General features: G+C 48.0%; 1 protein-coding gene across 2 annotated transcripts in view; it reads left to right on the top strand.

The window, feature by feature from the left end:
* chchd3a (coiled-coil-helix-coiled-coil-helix domain containing 3a) overlaps nucleotides 1-17,621 on the top strand; it is a 64,180-nt gene that overhangs the window by 34,760 nt on the left and 11,799 nt on the right. For both annotated transcript variants that reach the window (XM_077005343.1, XM_077005342.1), the window contains exons 5-6: nucleotides 7,059-7,142; nucleotides 13,954-14,024. In XM_077005343.1, coding sequence (XP_076861458.1) covers nucleotides 7,059-7,142; nucleotides 13,954-14,024 — 155 coding nt within the window. The remainder of the gene's footprint in view (nucleotides 1-7,058; nucleotides 7,143-13,953; nucleotides 14,025-17,621) is intronic.

Raw genomic sequence — 17,621 nt, 5'->3', positions numbered from 1 at the left:
GACTGCCCCGTTTTCTGATTTTGACGGAGAGCCGTGTGATGTGTGAATGGGGAGTGTGTGGAGTTCAGGGGAGCAGGTTGGTGCATGGATATGACAATATTACCAATTTAAAAGTGCTTTAATGTACGCACAGCCTCTCTCCCTCCCTCTCTCTGTCATTCTCTCTCTCTCTCCGTCCCTCTCTCTGTCATTCTCTCTCCCTCTCATTCTCTCTCTCTCTCAGGTTCTCTCTCTCACTCCCTCTTCTACAAATCCAGATAGAGCTTCTTTCATACAAGGTGGGAAAATTGATTTTTGTAACTATGGAGCAGGGGTAAAAAGTACAGAAAAATGGTGGTGGCCAGTAGTGTCAGAGCTTAACCTTAAAAGTGAATGCTCAGTTATATAGCTTCGGGGCTACTTGTAACTTATACAATAGAAGTTGTAGCAACAGTAGTATTCTTGTAATAGTATTTATCATGGAAATGTAACAGAAATCTATTTTTCTTCCATGTATTCTAGTATTAAGTACAAGTCACCTAAAATAAAGGTATACTTAAGTAAGTATAGTCATTACTATGTGCTTTCTATCCCTGTTATAGAGATGTTATGACACCATGGTATGACACCCTATTTTTTACCCCTCTGTTGAATGTTACTGGCATGGCTCTGATGGTTTGGTGTCCAAGTTTTGCTTCTGTACTTTTGAACTTAAGCAGCGATACCAATGTAGCTATTAAATAAGGGAATATAGCACTGTACAAGCTAATGGCTTCCAGGTGCCAGGTGTAGCTGTTGATCGCTATGTGACGTGTATAGTTTAGTGTTCACAGTGCTGGATTCATAGATAGATATTGTGGGTTGTGGGAACTGGTCACTTGTTCAAGTCTGATTCTAGATTAATTTATAATTATTAAGTGTGTGTGTGTGTGTGTGTGTGCGCTTGCTTCAGTGTGTCCTCTACAGATATGTCAGTCTTGTTCTTGTACCTCGGTGCTTTGTCTTAGACTCTCGGTCTTCTCACGGCGTCATCCGTTACGTCCTGCCCTGGACCTCGTGTGCTGAGGGGGAGGGGCTCTGCTGTCTCTCAGCTCTCTGATTGGTGATAATGGTCTGGACTCCACGAATGGGACGGATGATTTGATTTCCCTCAGGTTGCTCCCCAGCAGAGATAACACCACACCACCAAGTGCTTTATAAATCTGCCTCGACCTCAGTCTGCCGATCAGACGATTTATCAATCTCTCTGATCAGAATGCTTATGGGACTCGGACTGTGGTGTTGACGGGTGACTGATGGGTCTGATGAGACCTGTGTGTGTGTGTGTGTGTGTGTGTGTTTCCCCTCCTCAGAGGCTGGTCTCTGTCACCGGCCCACACACTGTGCGGTCTTCTACATTAAGTATAACAAAAAAACTGGATGATATGGATGAACAGATTTGTTATTCTTTAGGATTAGATGGATTTAAATGCCTGCGGTGTCTGTTATAAAGCATGTGAAAAACTGAGCAAACATTCATTATGTTTATAGTCAGAAGACTATGGTAAAATAGCACAGTAAGACCATTTCACTGCTCCAGTTCAGAGTTCCTCTTAGAAACTTGAGGCCACGTGACAAAAAGCAATTTCGATGAAAGCCCATTTGTTACATTTGAAGATAATTTCATTTGTTGGGAGAAGAGTGGGTGGGGGGTTGGGGGTGGCTTGAAAAGTGGTCACAATTTAATGTTAAAATTGAGGTTTAGAACAATTCTATTGAGTTTTTTTTTTCATTCTTCCACCTGTCTGACTATGTCTGACTTTACAGAGGGACCAGAGCCATGGACAGTGTGAACCATACGTACACATCAACAGAAGACTCGACATGACATTGAGACAAATGAAGCGCACTACAAATTCAAATCGACATCTTGCTTTGAAAATACTTTGATTTAATTCCTATTTAATTATACTTTCATATGTGATTAGCTGACATTGACAGTTGAAATAGAGCAAAGATAATGACTGACAGCTGGACAGAGCAGCCGAGGTGTGTGTGTGTGTGTGTGTGTGTGTGTGTGTGTGTGTGTGTGTGTGTGTGTGTGTGTGTGTGTGTGTGTGTGTGTGTGTGGTTCAGGGCACAGCATTGATTCTGGGTTTGTGGTGTCGGGCTGCAGTGGACTGGGGTGGGGGGCTGATTGGGTCAGTTCTCTATCTGCTCCTCTAATAATAAAGGACAGACTTTATGGATCACTGCTAATTTGATCTGTACTCACACAAAGTGAAGGCCCTCTGAGAGGGGGGTTCATTATTTTTCTCCTATGTGGGAGACATGACCCCTCCAACAAGGGATGTGGCGAGTCAGTCCCCCCCCCCCTCCCCCCCCGACCTTTGCCCTCTGTGCAGCATCCCTCTCAATTACCCAGTGACCCCCCCTGTCACTGCAGGGCAGTCTGCGGTGTCTGCTCTGACTTCACACGCACCTTTGAGCTGGCTGAGGGGCAGGACTGTCTTTCATTTAGGTTTGCTGGGGAAAGTCGCGTGTCCTGACCACTTCCTGCGGGATGGTTGTGAGCACAGAGAGTAAAGGGAGTCGTTACCTTAGAAACGGGCCTCAAACCACGTGTGGTGTTCCAGCTTCACTCAGATCCACACTCTGCTCATGAACGTCTCCTCCCCGTGCTGAGGGAGCGTGTCCAGGCTTGGCTGGGTGGAGGTGCTCCTACACTGCACCTGCTCCTCCCTGTTCCCGCCGCACACGCTCGCCCCTGCGTTCATTCACTCCTTCATGGTCTTCTACCACTCCGCTCTGGGCAGATTGGCAGTGACCTGACCCCTTAACCTTTGACCTGTGTCTGCTGGGCAGGCCTAATCTTAGTCCTTCTGAGGTTGTTGTGAAAACTCTGCTGCTATGATGGATGCCGGGAGCTTTGACCTTGTGTTGCTGTGGTCAACGCACGTGTGACAGGAAGACAGTTAAGACCCTAAAATGCATTAAATTGGCTTTAACGTTAGCATTATTGTTTGTGACCTGGGAGAGCTGCATATCTTATCATGCTCTGCACACATGCATAAATGGCTAATGTTAGTTTGCCTAAGCTAACGCTGCAGAAGTTTATAACCTGTAATGTAGTAGTAATAATTCACATTTAAAAAGCTAAATTTTTTGCTGGAAAAAAAGACTAAGTAAAAGCGTTTATATTGACATACATTAGTTTCATTTTATCAAAATTGGCATTAAGAATCATAGAAATTTAGTGATAGTGGTACCAACGAATGCATTTCTGGTATTGTGACATCCCTATACTCACAAAAACACTGCCTAACATCTTTATACCCATGAGAGCAGCATTGAGATGGCAGAAATAAAAATACAGTTTGAACCCTAGCGCTTGCATGTGTTGCATCAAGTTCAAATGGAGGTTTTTACATTTTGTACTATTTACATTTTTGGTTAAGAAAACATTAGCGTCTTTGTTGAGTGCTTTCACGTTATTTCATCACCACCCTGGAGGCTAATTAAAGTCCTGCTAGTGAAAGCATGTGTCCTGCTCTATTTGCTGTTGCTTCTGCCTTTCCTAGCATTGTTTGTTTATCCCAACCAAGACACGTCGAGGCGTGGGATGTTTAATCTGAGTATGTCAGATGCCACAAGCACAATGTATAGCAAAAGAATCTATCTCCAAGTCTGAAGCAGCTTGTACATTTGTTAACACTTCAGTATGTACTGCCTCAGTATGTACAGTATATAAATCACCAACATTCATGTACTAAACCTGCCTACTGTGTGTGAGTGTGTGCCCGTAAGTGTGTGTGTGTGTGTGTGTGTGTGTGTGACTGGAGGGGAGCATCTGATTCCGCTCTTGTTCTGTTGCAGAACATTACGGCTGTTCATCCGCCACTCAGCTAATTTACAGCCGTCTTAATTTGATACACACTTTTCACACCAGGTTTTCCTTTAGGTCCTCCTCTTTCCAAATGATTCGTTTAATTTGACCGTAGGGTGTGTACCTCTGGTACAGGCTCCATCTCTCTCTCTCTCTCTCTCATGGCTCACAGATTGCGTGAGGATATCTTGTGTTGTTCTTATTGAAGTCCTTGACGCATCAAATCTTCCACAAACTTGAGAGAATAGCTCTGTGGACGTGTGGTCCATCTGTGGCATTGTGTTGGGAACACTCTGACACTCTGTGTACGTGAGGGCTTCAGACTTTGGTGTGATCAGCATTCTCTTCAAGAAATCAAAGAAAATCATAGCACTTTCTGATCTGCTTAAAAACAGCAGTAACACCTGTGATGGACTTGTACCTCCACCAGCTGTTTCCCTCATTAAACATGTCTGTAATGTTTGCCTCCAGACATTGCCTTGGCATCAGGGGTCATCTCTGGTGGAACACACTACCTAGAACCTCTCTCCAGCTCCTAGTTTGATTTTCTGTCAAACCTGTTTTAATAAGGTCCTGTCCACCCAGGAGTCAGTAAGCTAAGGATTGTAGCTTAGTTGGACATATTTTCATTTTCTCTTTCTGGTCTCATCTCTTCATGTGTTGTCTCGTCTCGTGTCTGCTCCTCCTCCTCCAGCCTCTGATACGAGCTCCATGTCTCTTGGGTGGTGGCAGAGTTGGTGATGAATCTCCCCCATTGTTGTCTTCTCTCTCCTCCTTTGTCGTCCTGTCTTTCACTGGCTTTGTGGCCATGTCTCCTCTTCCTCCCCTCCATCTCTATGCATTTGTAATTCACTCCTGTGTTGGCGTGATTAATGCCCGTCACCGCCGCCGTTCGCGGAGCCGCGGCGCTGTGTCAGTGGGCCTGTGGGTCCCGGGCCTCGTCCGAGCTTGTAATGCGATTAGATTGATCTGGAGGGGGCTGAATGAGTTTAATCAGATGGAAGTAATCTTGACACCTCATGTGACTGTGTGATGCGACACTGCCATACGCCCTCTCTGATCCATTGTGAGGGAGAGGGAGGCTGTTTTTAATTGCACATTGGTTACGCTTTCACAGTGTGTTTATCTATTGGACTGTGAATGCAGCTGCTACGTGTGTGTGTGTGTGTGTGTGTGTGTGTGTGTGTGTGTGTGTGTGTGTGTGTGTGTGTGTGTGTGTGTGTGTGTGTTTTGTAGAGTCAAGATGAAGGTCAATCATAGAGGCAGCTTTCCTTTTCATTCGAGCTACACAGCTGAAGCGGTACATTGACTGATCACTCACACTGCTGCTCTCCAATGCGAAGGCCTGTAATTGGCTTCCAGACCAGGGATGTGCCTTTGTGTTGGGAGTTGTGGCGTGTGTGTGTTGTAGGCCTGCGTGTGGAGGTTATTAGAGAGCAGGGGTCAGGCGTCTCCTTCCAGAGGCGTGGACTCTCTCGAGTGGGGACAGGCTGCTTGCAGATCATTACTACAGCTCTTTCTCTCCTGCTCTGATTTAAAGTTGCTTTTTGATCATAAGTACTACTTACACCTGCACACACACATCTTTCCATCAGTCTCCAGACATCCCTCCACCTACAGCACCGTAGCATCGGATCACTGGCTCTGATCCGGGCAGGCAGTAGCACTATAGCTCAGTGTGACATTGCGTTAACACATCTGACTGAACTTGTAAGCTAACTATTGCACTCTTTGTGAGACGAGGCAGGTTCGTTGGACTGTCATGCCATGTAGGTGTGGATGCATGCACGAGATGCACAAGGCAGTCTTTCACCTGCCGCTCTGTGGTCCCGCTGCAGCCGTGGTGTGTGTGTGTGTGTGTGTGTGTGTGTGTGTGTGTGTGTGTGTGTGTGTGTATATGTGTGTGTGTGTGTGTGTGTGTGTATATGTGTCTTCATCAGTATGCGTGGAGCACATCCCCTCAACACGGCCTGGATCTCCGCAGCGATGGCCATCACTCAGCTGGAATTGGATTTAGATTAGATTTTTCTTTCATAAGCACATTTTTCTTTCTTTTCTTTTTTTGTTTTGTTTTATTTTGTGTGGTGCCCCCCCCCCCCCCCCCCCCCTCCGGTCTCCCTCCCCCCGTGTAAATGTGGATGATGTAGCAGGGTCGTGGCATTCGCATGCTCTCACCTGACTCTGCTGCCTCCTGTCACCGTCTGTGTGTGTGTGTGTGTGTGTGTGTGTGTGTGTGTGTGTGTGTGTGTGTGTGTGTGTGTGTGTGTGTGTGTGTGTGTGGAGAAGAGGGACAGTAAACAGGATTCTCTCACCAACCTTTTAGTGCTATGACAGGAAATGTAATTTAAATAAGTTTGTTGTCAAAGCTGTCCTCTTTATTCTGTTTCTCTCTATATCTTTCTTTCTGTCTGTCTGTCTCACTCCTCCCCCCTCTCTCCCCTCTCTCCTCTTACCTCCTGTAGAGAATGTAGCATAACTTAAGGCACAATCGAAATTCACTGTGACTGTTCTCTGCATTCTGTTATTTATAATGTCCCATCTCACTCTTTCACTCTGTCTCACTCTCACACTCTTTCTCCCACTGTTTCTCCTTTTGTCCATCTCTGCCCTCCTGGATGTCACATGCCCACCATTACAGAGAATGACTGGCCTTTAATAAGCCTTAGGAGATGCTTTATTTTACTTATGTGGTGGGTAGAACCCGAAACAGCGTGCTGTCTTGGGCTTAGACCTCTCTCAGGTTAGAGATGTATGCACTGCAGAGATTGAGCTGCCTAACGGTGACCTGCGCCCGGGCCCAGCAGGAGGAGCTGAAGGTCGGCGCAGGTGAGGCTGATGGCAGGAGAGAGAGGCTGATAGCGGCCGGCCATAAATAACACCTGCTCAGATCCACCCAGCTCCCGGGACCCAGCCTTCCAGCTAACCTCGCACCACGTCCACACACACACACACACACACGTACTTCAGAAATGGGCGTGTCATGAACTGATGACCTTGGAGGATCCAGAGGGCTCTGTCCGTGTGTGTGTTCATTACGGCCCGTGTGTGTAGCGTGCTGACCTACTGGCACTGCCTGACCGAGACGCCTGCAGACGTTAAAGGATAACCAAATTCTGCAGATTTTACACTGGGATTTTTTTTACTTTCATGAACTGTTTTGCTAAGGGTCTGACTTGTTTGTGTGTGTGTGTGTGTGTGTGTGTGTGTGTTGTAGTCTAAGCAGTTGGAGGAGAGACAACAAGCGCTGAGGAAGCAGGAGGCCTTCTACCGAGAACAAGTGGCCAAATTGGAGGAACGGGTATGAGTACTGACACACACACACACACACACATACACACAGTCAGTACTGGTCCACCCTACACACACACACACAGTCAGTACTGGTCCACCTACACACACTCACACACTCAGTATTGGCCCAACTACACACACCCAGTCAGTACTGGCCCACTTTCTCACACACACACTGTCCTTACACTAGAGCCTCAGCCTATCCTACAGTCCGCTTTATCCCTCACACACATCTGTTCCATGACAGCCGTTTAGCACAACTACACCAAAGCACTGCGCACGCACACACACACACACACACACACACACACTTGTGGCACACCACCCCCCTGCTGGAAGTCTACTTACTCGTACCTCAGACCTGACACACTTCATGGTTGCTCCACGGAGAAGCAGAGGTGTGGTGTATCACACCTGCGTCAGGCACTGGGGCTGAACCACACCACGAGCTGTCTGTCAGAACAGGGTGTAAAAAGGCTGGAGCAGCCACAGGGAGGTGCCATTAGTGTAATAGAGTGAGACAGGTTATCCTTCACACCAGCATTCTGCTACAGTGGGAGAGGTGAGACAGGTTGTACTTTGGTACCGTAGTGATGGGGAGAGACAGGTTGTACTTTGGTGTACTGACAGAGAGGATAGAGTGACAGTTATTAGAAGCAAAGGTGTGAGGCAGGCTGTCGTTTGGTACAGATGCAGAATAGTAAGACTGGATGTGCCTTTGTTACAGAGCAGCACTCAGCATAGTGTCATTGGGTAAAGAAAAACAAGGACAGTGAGACAGGCTGTGGTTTGGTACAGAGCAGCAGTGGGGAGGGATAGTGAGACAGGCTGTGGTTTGGTACAGAGCAGCAGTGGGGAGGGACAGTGAGACAGGCTGTGGTTTGGTACAGAGCAGCAGTGGGGAGGGACAGTGAGACAGGCTGTGGTTTGGTACAGAGCAGCAGTGGGGAGGGACAGTGAGACAGGCTGTGGTTTGGTACAGAGCAGCAGTGGGGAGGGACAGTGAGACAGGCTGTGGTTTGGTACAGAGCAGCAGTGGGGAGGGACAGTGAGACAGGCTGTGGTTTGGTACAGAGCAGCAGTGGGGAGGGACAGTGAGACAGGCTGTGGTTTGGTACAGAGCAGCAGTGGGGAGGGACAGTGAGACAGGCTGTGGTTTGGTACTCTAGATCGGGCAGGGCCTCCTGGGGGATCTTGTATCCGTTTTGTCCTTAAATTTCTTCTGGCACCACTTGCTTCTGTCCACCTTGTCAACCCCTCTGAGCAACCAGGGCAGAGGAGCTTCACAACCTCAACCCTGACCATTCGTCACACACACACACACACACACACACACACACACACACACACACACACACTACCTGACCGCCTTCTCCCCTGAGAGAGAGGAGGGAGGGAGTGTGTGCGTGCGTGAGTGTGTCGGTCTCACATGACCTATTTTAAACGCGTGTCTGGTGTGTGTTTGTAGCTTGCGGGAAGTGCAGATCAGCACTTTGGCTCCTCTAAAGCAGGACTCTTCGTCTCTTTGGCTCCCCTACAGCAGGGCTCTTCGTCTCTTTGGCTCCCCTACAGCAGGGCTCTTCGTCTCTTTGGCTCCCCTACAGCAGGGCTCTTCGTCTCTTTGGCTCCCCTACAGCAGGGCTCTTCGTCTCTTTGGCTCCCCTACAGCAGGGCTCTTCGTCTCTTTGGCTCCCCTACAGCAGGGCTCTTCGTCTCTTTGGCTCCCCTACAGCAGGGCTCTTCGTCTCTTTCCTAAGAACACACTGTCCTGTATGTGTGTAGAACAGCCTTTGTTTTTAATGCTCCGTTGCAGGCAGTCACCAGCAGAGCAGGAATATTATTTCTACAGACAATGATCATGTGTAATGGGTCATGTCTGGATGTCCTTTGGTACTGGGAATAGGCTGGCGTTTGGTAAAGGGAAGCCAGGGTGGAGGGGGTGTGGGGTTAGGGGTTTTCCTCTGGTAGCAGCAGGGGTGTGACTGTGAGACACACTGTCCTTCAGAACAGAGTAGCAGCAGGGGTGAGACATGCTGTCCTTTGGTACAGAGTGTATACTGTGCTATATCTAACATTTGATTGCTGTACATATCAATTCATAATATTACTCCTACACCTATGGTTGATGCAACATAGAACTCACCTAATTCTAATGTAACCTAGAACTTGACTAATTCTAATGTTAATCTAGAACTTACGTAATTCTAATGCAAATCGAAATAATAATAAAAAAATAACAGTCTGGAAATAAACAGTTGCAGAAAATAAAGCATGGCTAATCAAAGAGATGGTAGAGGAACAGTGGTGGTTTGGTGAGGCAGGTTCCCCTGTCCATAGCTCACGCTCTCTCCTAACTTCCAAGGGCAGCAGAAGTCCCGCCCCTGTGCTGACAGAAGCACTATCGATCTCTCTCCAGCCTCATCAATCACCTATAGATCCGTGTTCAATACTCCCAGCTCTGTGTCACCAGCTTACCCTCTCTGCTCAAATAGAGACAGAGAGAGACCAGTCAGCTGGACACACGTGCCTTTTAGCCCCTATGGATTTATGGCCCAGGATTCACAAGATAAATGTGCTTTAAGTATCAGGCCTTAAGTGTAAGAACACTTTAAACAAATGGTCTTGAATGAGGAGTGAACTATTCCAGTGGCCAAGAGGAGTGAACTACTCCAGTGGCCAAGGGAACTTGAGTGAGGAGTGAGTTGTTTTACTATTTGTGTTATCAGACAGATGTGTTGTGGTTACAAGGTGCAACGCGTCCTGGGAAAAGCGTGTACTTCCAGAGAATGAGGTCTTGGTAGGGGTTCTCTGGTTTTTCTCAAAGAGTTGAGGAACTACACAAGTGAGGGAGGAAGAAAATGTGGAAGATATGAACAAAGGAGTCTTATCTTGTTCCTGTAGAAAGGAAGCAGAACAACCTTGTTCTTTTTAAAATATATATTTATTTGTCTGTATTGAGTTGTCTTTCTGTTTTTTAAGCAAGGCGTCTTTCATGTCGCCAGCCCTGTTGCCGGATGGCTGTTGAATCAGCAGGAGCCCCTGTTGTAATTCTGGCTACAACCTCACCCCTCCTCCTCTTCCTCCTCCCCCTTCATCCCTCTCTCCTCTGTGTTTTAACTCTCGTTCCTCCCACCCCAGCTTGGAGCTTTAGCCTCTGAAATAGCGAATGACAGAGGGGAACAATAGAGAAGAGCTAGAGGAGGTGTGGAATATAAACGCCTGATATATATTGCGTGTCTCTTTCGATTCATGGTGCTCGTTTATCAAGAGGCTTGGTGTGACAGCCTGTCACATCTCCCAGACACTCGCCACCTCCTGCCTGTGAACGGGCTCCGCTGCCCAAATTGGTTCTGAAACAATATCTATATATATTTATGTATCACATTTTTTACTCAATACCTGCTGTAAAACTATCTCATATTTAACTTCTCCAGTGTGCCCTCCCCGCTCCCCAGGGTGCCGTCACCTCGCTGTGTTATTGTTTGTCCTGTGGTCTGTTTGTTCTAGAAGTGCCTTCCCTGTGTGCGGGCCCGGCGGGGACTGGGTAGGGTACCGCTGTACCGCTGCACAGTCACGTTTCGCCCTACGAGGTGACGAGTGGGACACGGTGGGTTTCCCACCAGGAGGCTCATTAGCCGTGCGCCTCGGCCTCCTCTCTGTCCTCCGAATGTCTTTCCCCGGGATCTCTCTAGGGCCCTGACTCAAACCTGCTGCCTTCATTCAGCTGTCTGCGTCTCCAGCATCTGTCTGTCCCCCCTCCGTGCCGTCCCCCCCACGCGCTGTCCCCCTCTCCTTGGGCTCAACTTGAAGCTGCGGTCGATACGTTCACTCTGCAGACCGAGTGGGCCGTTTCCCCGGCAACACTGGAAGTCGTGGTAACATCATCTGGAACCCTGTTTCTTAGAAACGGAGAACCAGCTTGCTGGCTGGGCCGTTGCTGGGCCGTAGCTGAGCTGGGCCGGGCCGTGGCTGCGCTGGCCTGGGCCGTTTGTCTCCTAGGTCCCGCGTGGCGTCTCCGGCTGTGTGGCGTGTCTCTGAGAGAGCGATAACGGCAAAGGCTCCGCGGTGTTTAGCTCACGCAGCAGCTGTTTGCCGTCTGTCTCGGCGGGCGGCTGGACTCGGGCCACGTCTCCACACCACGGCTCGGAGGTTTAATTAGGGCAGTTTCTCCACACTGGAGACACCTCCAACTCCGTTCACACACTCTTAGGTTTGGTTGAATGCAACACGCAGGTACTCACTAGAGTCCTGTGGGAGCCGTCTGAGTACATCCCTGTTCCCTCCATCGCGAGTTCGGTTCGGTAATGAACCTCATGAGGTGTGTTAGCCAGCATGCTGCGTCAGAGAGGAGCGCTAACCGTGTTCACCAGCAGAAAGGACGGGTTACCATGTCTGATGGGAAGGAAGTGTCATCTTGATGGATGTGGAAGGTGGAAACATTCAGCTGTGGTAGAATGATGACTGTTCTGGTGGCACAAAGATGAGCCGGCTGTCCAAGTGGCACCATGTGCAGGCCTCACCTCATTGGGCCCAGTCTACACGTTTACAGAGCTATTGGTTGGCAGGATAATGGCCATAAGTCCCTCTGAAAGCCTTTTTTACTGTCCTGTGGCTGCTTTGATGGTTTTAACACTGTTGCTTGGCTGTTTTGATGGTCTTAACACTGTTGCTTGGCTGTTTTGATGGTCTTAACACTGTTGCTTGGCTGTTTTGATGGTCTTAACACTGTCCTGTGGCTGTTTTGATGGTCTTAACACTGTTGTGTAGCACCGCAGGAGCGGTGAGCTGTCTTAAGTACCCCCGACTCTCCGTTGTGAGCATCCGTTTCCAGGACGATGCATGCGACACGTTTAGAATGTCTCTGATGAAGTTGTGGACCCCTTCACCAGCAGCAGCGTACACGGACAGACATCCTCTCTTCTCCTCTCTCTCCCCTCCCCTCCCTCCTCTCTCCTCTCCCAGTGTTATGTTTATGCCGCCTCCACAGTCTGAGCGACGGGCCGAGGGCTTGGCCCACTCTCCCACGCACCGCTTGCAGTCGCTGGCTTTGATTTGCGAGAGCTCAGCCTCGCACGCCCCCGGCGTGCCGTAGAGCCAACATGGCTGCCGCTCTGTGGAGCCATAATGGCTTCCACAACGGGGCTTCCTGCATGTAGCGCTATAGATAACACTGCGGCTCCCGCTAGTCCAGCTGCTATTCAGCTCTCTCCAGAGAAAACGGGAGATTTACTTTTAAAAACATCAAGTTTCTCGAGCAGCACGGCGAACCGCTCTCTGTAGTGAGATTAATTCTTGAAGTAATTATTTTATTAGGCTATGACACCCCCGGTGTGTAAGATTAAGTAAACATTTATTTTCAGTTACCTTCACACAAGAATTAAATCAGAAGGCATCTCCAGGCAGCCTCTTAAACATTTCTGATGGAGCCCCCCCGATCAGCTGTTACACAGACAGGTGGAGGTGTAGTACTTTAGTGTTCAGGAGGCTCTCAGAGGACTGATGGGGTCTCCACATCACCGCGTTTTCAACACCAAAATCCAAATCAGTGTATGTGTCCAAATTGCTTGTTAATCAAGAACAAAAGGAAAGAGCTGGGTGGCGGTCTGCTCCAGGCCCACTTGTTGTGCGTGCGTGTGTATGAGAGCCGTAGAGGGAGAGAGAGGTGGTGAAAGTCACTGCCTCTGTAATCAGTGTGTTTCTGCTGTTCTCCGTGTAACCCTGTGCTCCTGATTAAAGCCCACGGGCCTCTACGCTCCAGCCCTTCTCCCAACATGCTCTGTATTCTGATCCAGTCTTCCCACCGCTCCTGCTCCGCTGGAAACAGCCACGTTGCTAACGGCCCTGTAAGTGCTCAGGTTAACCGGACTGCATTCTACGGCGCCTGCATTCTAATACCCCACTGCTGTGAACGTACACTTGAAGTGGCACTGGCTGCTCATTAGGGAAGCCCATTAGCTTATTGGTGGGCACACGATCGGAGGCTGGTGATCCTCAGTGGTGTTGCTTTTCAGCTCTATTGATTCTGAGTGAGGGATGAACTTCCTAAGTGTGGATTCCCTGGAATAGATGCCTGCAGTATCACAGCCTGCAACTTTATCTACCGCACTGTCACTTAGAGGCGCGAATGCCGTCCATTTCTATTTAGATCGCTGGCCTTTTGAAATGAGCGTCTTGTCGTCTTCCTAAATGGATCCATTTTCCATCTTTACAGAGCGCCCCGCTTTAGACCAGCGCACGCCTTTGAGGACCTGCTGCCTGTTTTCTCTGAGGTCCTGTAGCCTGTTCCCCGGTGCCCGATCGACACCTGAGACCTCACGAACCGTGTTAGTGTCACAGCTGGTGACATCACTCCAGCTCTCGCCTCATACCAGTCCCTTTTTTCTGTTCTTCTGTCTCTCTCTCTCTTTTTAACACCATGTACTAAAAAGAGCCAAACACATCACACTTTTCTGCTTCCTGTGTCACCCTCCATAAACTTTTAATGGAGTTCAATGGTACAGTCAGGAGCCCTCCAGGGTGAGGTGGAGACACTAAGAGAACTATTAGCAATTTTGTCTTTTTTTTTTAAAAGCAGTTTGTGAGCGGTACATGGTAAGATGTGACATAGTGCACTCTTCCCCCTCCTCTTCCTCCCCTCTTCCTCTCCTCTTCCTCCAAAGTGCAAAGACAATCTGACAATGGCAGTCAAGTGGTGTGGTGAAATTTTTTTTTTCTGTGTTGCATTGTCTTTAATATCACTCTCTCTCTCTCTCTCTCCAACTTCCTCTCTGCCCCTCCCTCTCTCCTTCTCTCTCTCTCTCTCTCTCTTTCTTTTCCAGAGTGTCCAGTTCTACAAGGTCACCAGTGAGAACTATCACAAAGCAGCGGATGAAGTAAACGCTAAATTCAAGTGAGTTTTGCGGACTCCAGTGTGGTGTTGAGACACTGGGGGTGAAAGCGTTGTCAGCTCAGGTGTGTTACGTTTTAGAAACAGGTGAAAACCTGTATGAGTGAGGTGTGAACCTTCCTGAACTGTCGGGGTCAGGGTCAAGGTTGGGGTCAGGGTCAGGGTTGGGTTCGAGGTCAGGGTTAGGGTTAGACTTTCGGGAAAACAGGCATGAGTAATTTTCAACCTCCTTGACCATTGGGACGGGGACGCGAGCGCTGTTCATGCCGGACGTAAGTGGCCAAGTAAACTTCTGACACTGGCGTTCAGACACCCATAAGCTCTGCACTCTGGGTGTCATAGCCCTGCGCGGTGTAGCCATTAGCCTTCAGTGTAACTAAAGAACATATGACTGAGAGCGTTTTGGCTCTATATGTCTTAATGTGTCCTATTATCCGCCCACATTAATGCCTGTGAGTGGCTGGGATTGAAGTTGTAGGGGGGGATGATGCAGGCTGTTCCAGGACCAGTCAGGGTTGGTAAATCGCATTAGCCTGTCATTAGCCCGCCTCTCTCTGTGCTAACATCGGGATCATCGTCTCTGCAGAAATGCCTGAAATTGATTAGTAGAGTCCGGTGGGGCGGGCTAGAGGGTAGGAGGGGCGGAATTGCATTAAGAAATGCATTAAAACAGCATTAGCATGACATGGCCCCTCCTGTCTTGGTATTGGGGTAGGCAGGGGTGTCATGTGACCAGTGTGGCCACTGTGAGTGCTGTGATTGGCTGATTGCATTAGAGAGGTGCATTAGCAGCACTCGGATTGGATTACAGAGTAGGAGTAGGTGGGTACGCAGAGTTTGGGTTGGGGTTTTTTTGGTTAATGAATTGTTTTCGGGGTCTGGTGTTACTGTTGGAGCCAGAGAGGAACAAGCTGGCCTGTTTGCAGGAGACAAATTAGGTGTGTGTGTGTGTGTGTGTGTGTGTGTGTGTGTGTGTGTGTGTGGGAGGAAAGAGGGCTATTTGAGCTGTACATTATAAATATATCTGTACTGGTCATCCCAGTGGCCAGGGCGGCTTTAGTTGGGCTCTATGAGCCTGGGAGATAAGATGCTATCGTGTATGCGGTTAAAATAATAATGCAGGATATTTTTTCAGAGCCTTTTGATTTCCTGAAACTTGAAACCACCCAAGATAAATATGGAAGTAAAATTTGCATAATTGATAGAATTAACATGAGTCAGATATGATAATCTGCCTCTTGAAGTTGAAAATGGCTGCGTGTTAAACAGCTTCAGCTCCTCTGCTGTGGAAAAGCTTTAATGTGGAGCTGGAGGAACCCCGGCCTGGTGGGTTCTGTGTTAATGACTACATGAGAGAGAGGAGGTTGTGTGTGTGTGTGTGGGGGTGTGTGTGTGTGTGTGTGTGTTCAGAAGGTCCTGTACTTTCCTGTACATGTAAAGCAGGAGTGAGTGTGTTTGAGAAAGAGGCTGGTGTGTGTGGAAGCCCAGGCTGGTCTCACTCAACACCTCTACTGCAACCTGCCAACACTGACAGGTACATCACACCCTGCTGGAGTCCTGCAGCAGTCATGTGAGCTGTGCTCGCAGTGTAGGGTATGAAAGTGTGTTACATATGAATGGATATAGAATATATAATGACCCCTAGCTTTTACAGACACAAGAACGTGTGCAAATGCACACGCACGCGCGCACACACACACACACACACACACACACACACACACATACAGACACACACATACACACACACTTTCTTAAAACCAGTCATACCACAGGTTATCAAGCTATCATCATCTTCAAAATGCTCTCCAAACTCCAGCAGTGCTATAGCTCCTTTCTTACATCTTCACTGTGGCTCTTTGAGCAGCTGAGATTGGAAATATATCACTGTTATCTCTCTCATTCACTCTCTCTCTCTCTCCCTCTGTCTGTCTGTCTCCCCATCTCCCTCTTTCTCTCCCCTTCTCCCCATCTGCTCTCTCTCTCCTCTATCCCCTCTCCTCTCTCTTCCTCTCTCTCCTCTCTCCTCCCTCTCTCTTCTCTCTCTCCCCTCTCCTCCCTCTCTTTCCCTCTCTCTCTCCCTTCTCCTCTCTCTTTCCCTCTCTTCTCTCTCCTCTCTCTCTCCCTTCTCCTCTCTCTTTCCCTCTCTCCTCCCTCTCTCTATCCCCCCTCTCTCTCCTCTCCATGCTCTTTTCTTATGTGTTCTCCTAATTTTGTCTTGTGTCTTTTATTATTATTTATTTGCTTATTTATTTTGTATTTTATCTCTTTGTCCAGGTTCCTTCCCAAACACTGAACTGTCTGTCCAATTTCTTCTCTCGATTTCTCTTTTTCACTCTCTCTCTATCCATCTGTATTTCTAATGGAATGGTGTGTGTAAATGCATGTGTATGTGTGCCCTGTATGCTGGGGGTCACACTTGTGCTCCTTACTCCTGTGTCTCTCTCTCTCTCTCTCTCTCTCTCTCTCTCTCTCTCTCTCTCTCTCTCTCTCTCTCTCTCTCTCTCTCTCTCTCTCTCTCTCTCTCTCTCCTCTCTCTCTCTCTCTCTCTCTCTCTCTCTCTCTCTCTCTCTCTCTCTCTCTCCTCTCCTCTCCTCTCCTCTCCTTTCCTTACCTCTTTCTGTATATCTCTACCTCCCCCCCTCACATCCCTTCATCTTGTAATGAAACTGATGACTCCCTTTCAAAATAAAACCCGAACCCCCCCCAAATGAAAACGAGCCCTTGTCATTTTTCTCTCCGCCTCCTTCATTTGTTTTTATTTGTCGGTGTGTCACGCAGCTGGTCAGACCCAACATGGCGGTTTCTTCCCCTACTCAAGTGCGAGCTCTACCCCTTAACCTTATTAGCCTGTAAGTGGTTGTAAACAATGACAGATAGGTGGGTGTCCATTAAGAGATAGATAACAGTTCATCTGGGCCACTCACGCTGGGTGACACGGGCCACCACAGTGTGTCCCGCACCCGCCTGTCAGTGCACTCACATCAGTCTTTATTCCCCAGAATTACCCCGAGGCCCAGCGCCCTTTGAGAAATGTGCGGTGGTATTTTAATAAGAGTGTCATAGTAGTAAAGGCAGTAAGGGATTATGTTATAGTTTAAATTTTTTTTCTAGTCTTAACTACTTTTGAGATCCATTATTAATCTGCAGTGAGCTCTGAATGCCATTGCTGGAAGACTCCCTCCGACTACAGAGAGAGAGATTGTTGGTATTTTATATGCTGTAAAAATCTGTTCAATAAAACGACTTTGAAGAAAAGACTAGCGTTCCACCCACAGTGCTGTCACCCCCGCAGGGACAGATCGTCTTGTGTTACGTCCCCAATGTCCTTACGCCCAGTCTGTCTTAGCCTTATGATTTGTAGATCTGCTCAGGTTGTGTCTGTGGGGTTTCTAATGGGAATGTATTGGTCAACTCCAGGAAAAAAAATAGAAATTCTCTATCACTTTATCTTAGCACTTGTCAAGACTTCCTTATTATTCATTTTTTATCATTTTTTTCACATTTATTTCTTACTTTTTCTTTATTTTTTGTTTGTGTTTACTTTTATCATATAAAACAACTGTGCTACATGAAAATAATGTATTGTTGTTTTTATCA

Source organism: Brachyhypopomus gauderio, chromosome 5 (assembly GCF_052324685.1).
Source record: "Brachyhypopomus gauderio isolate BG-103 chromosome 5, BGAUD_0.2, whole genome shotgun sequence".
NCBI lineage: Eukaryota > Metazoa > Chordata > Actinopteri > Gymnotiformes > Hypopomidae > Brachyhypopomus > Brachyhypopomus gauderio.
The sequence above is the reverse complement of the archived record's forward strand: the minus strand, read 5'-3'. Positions and strand labels throughout refer to the sequence as shown.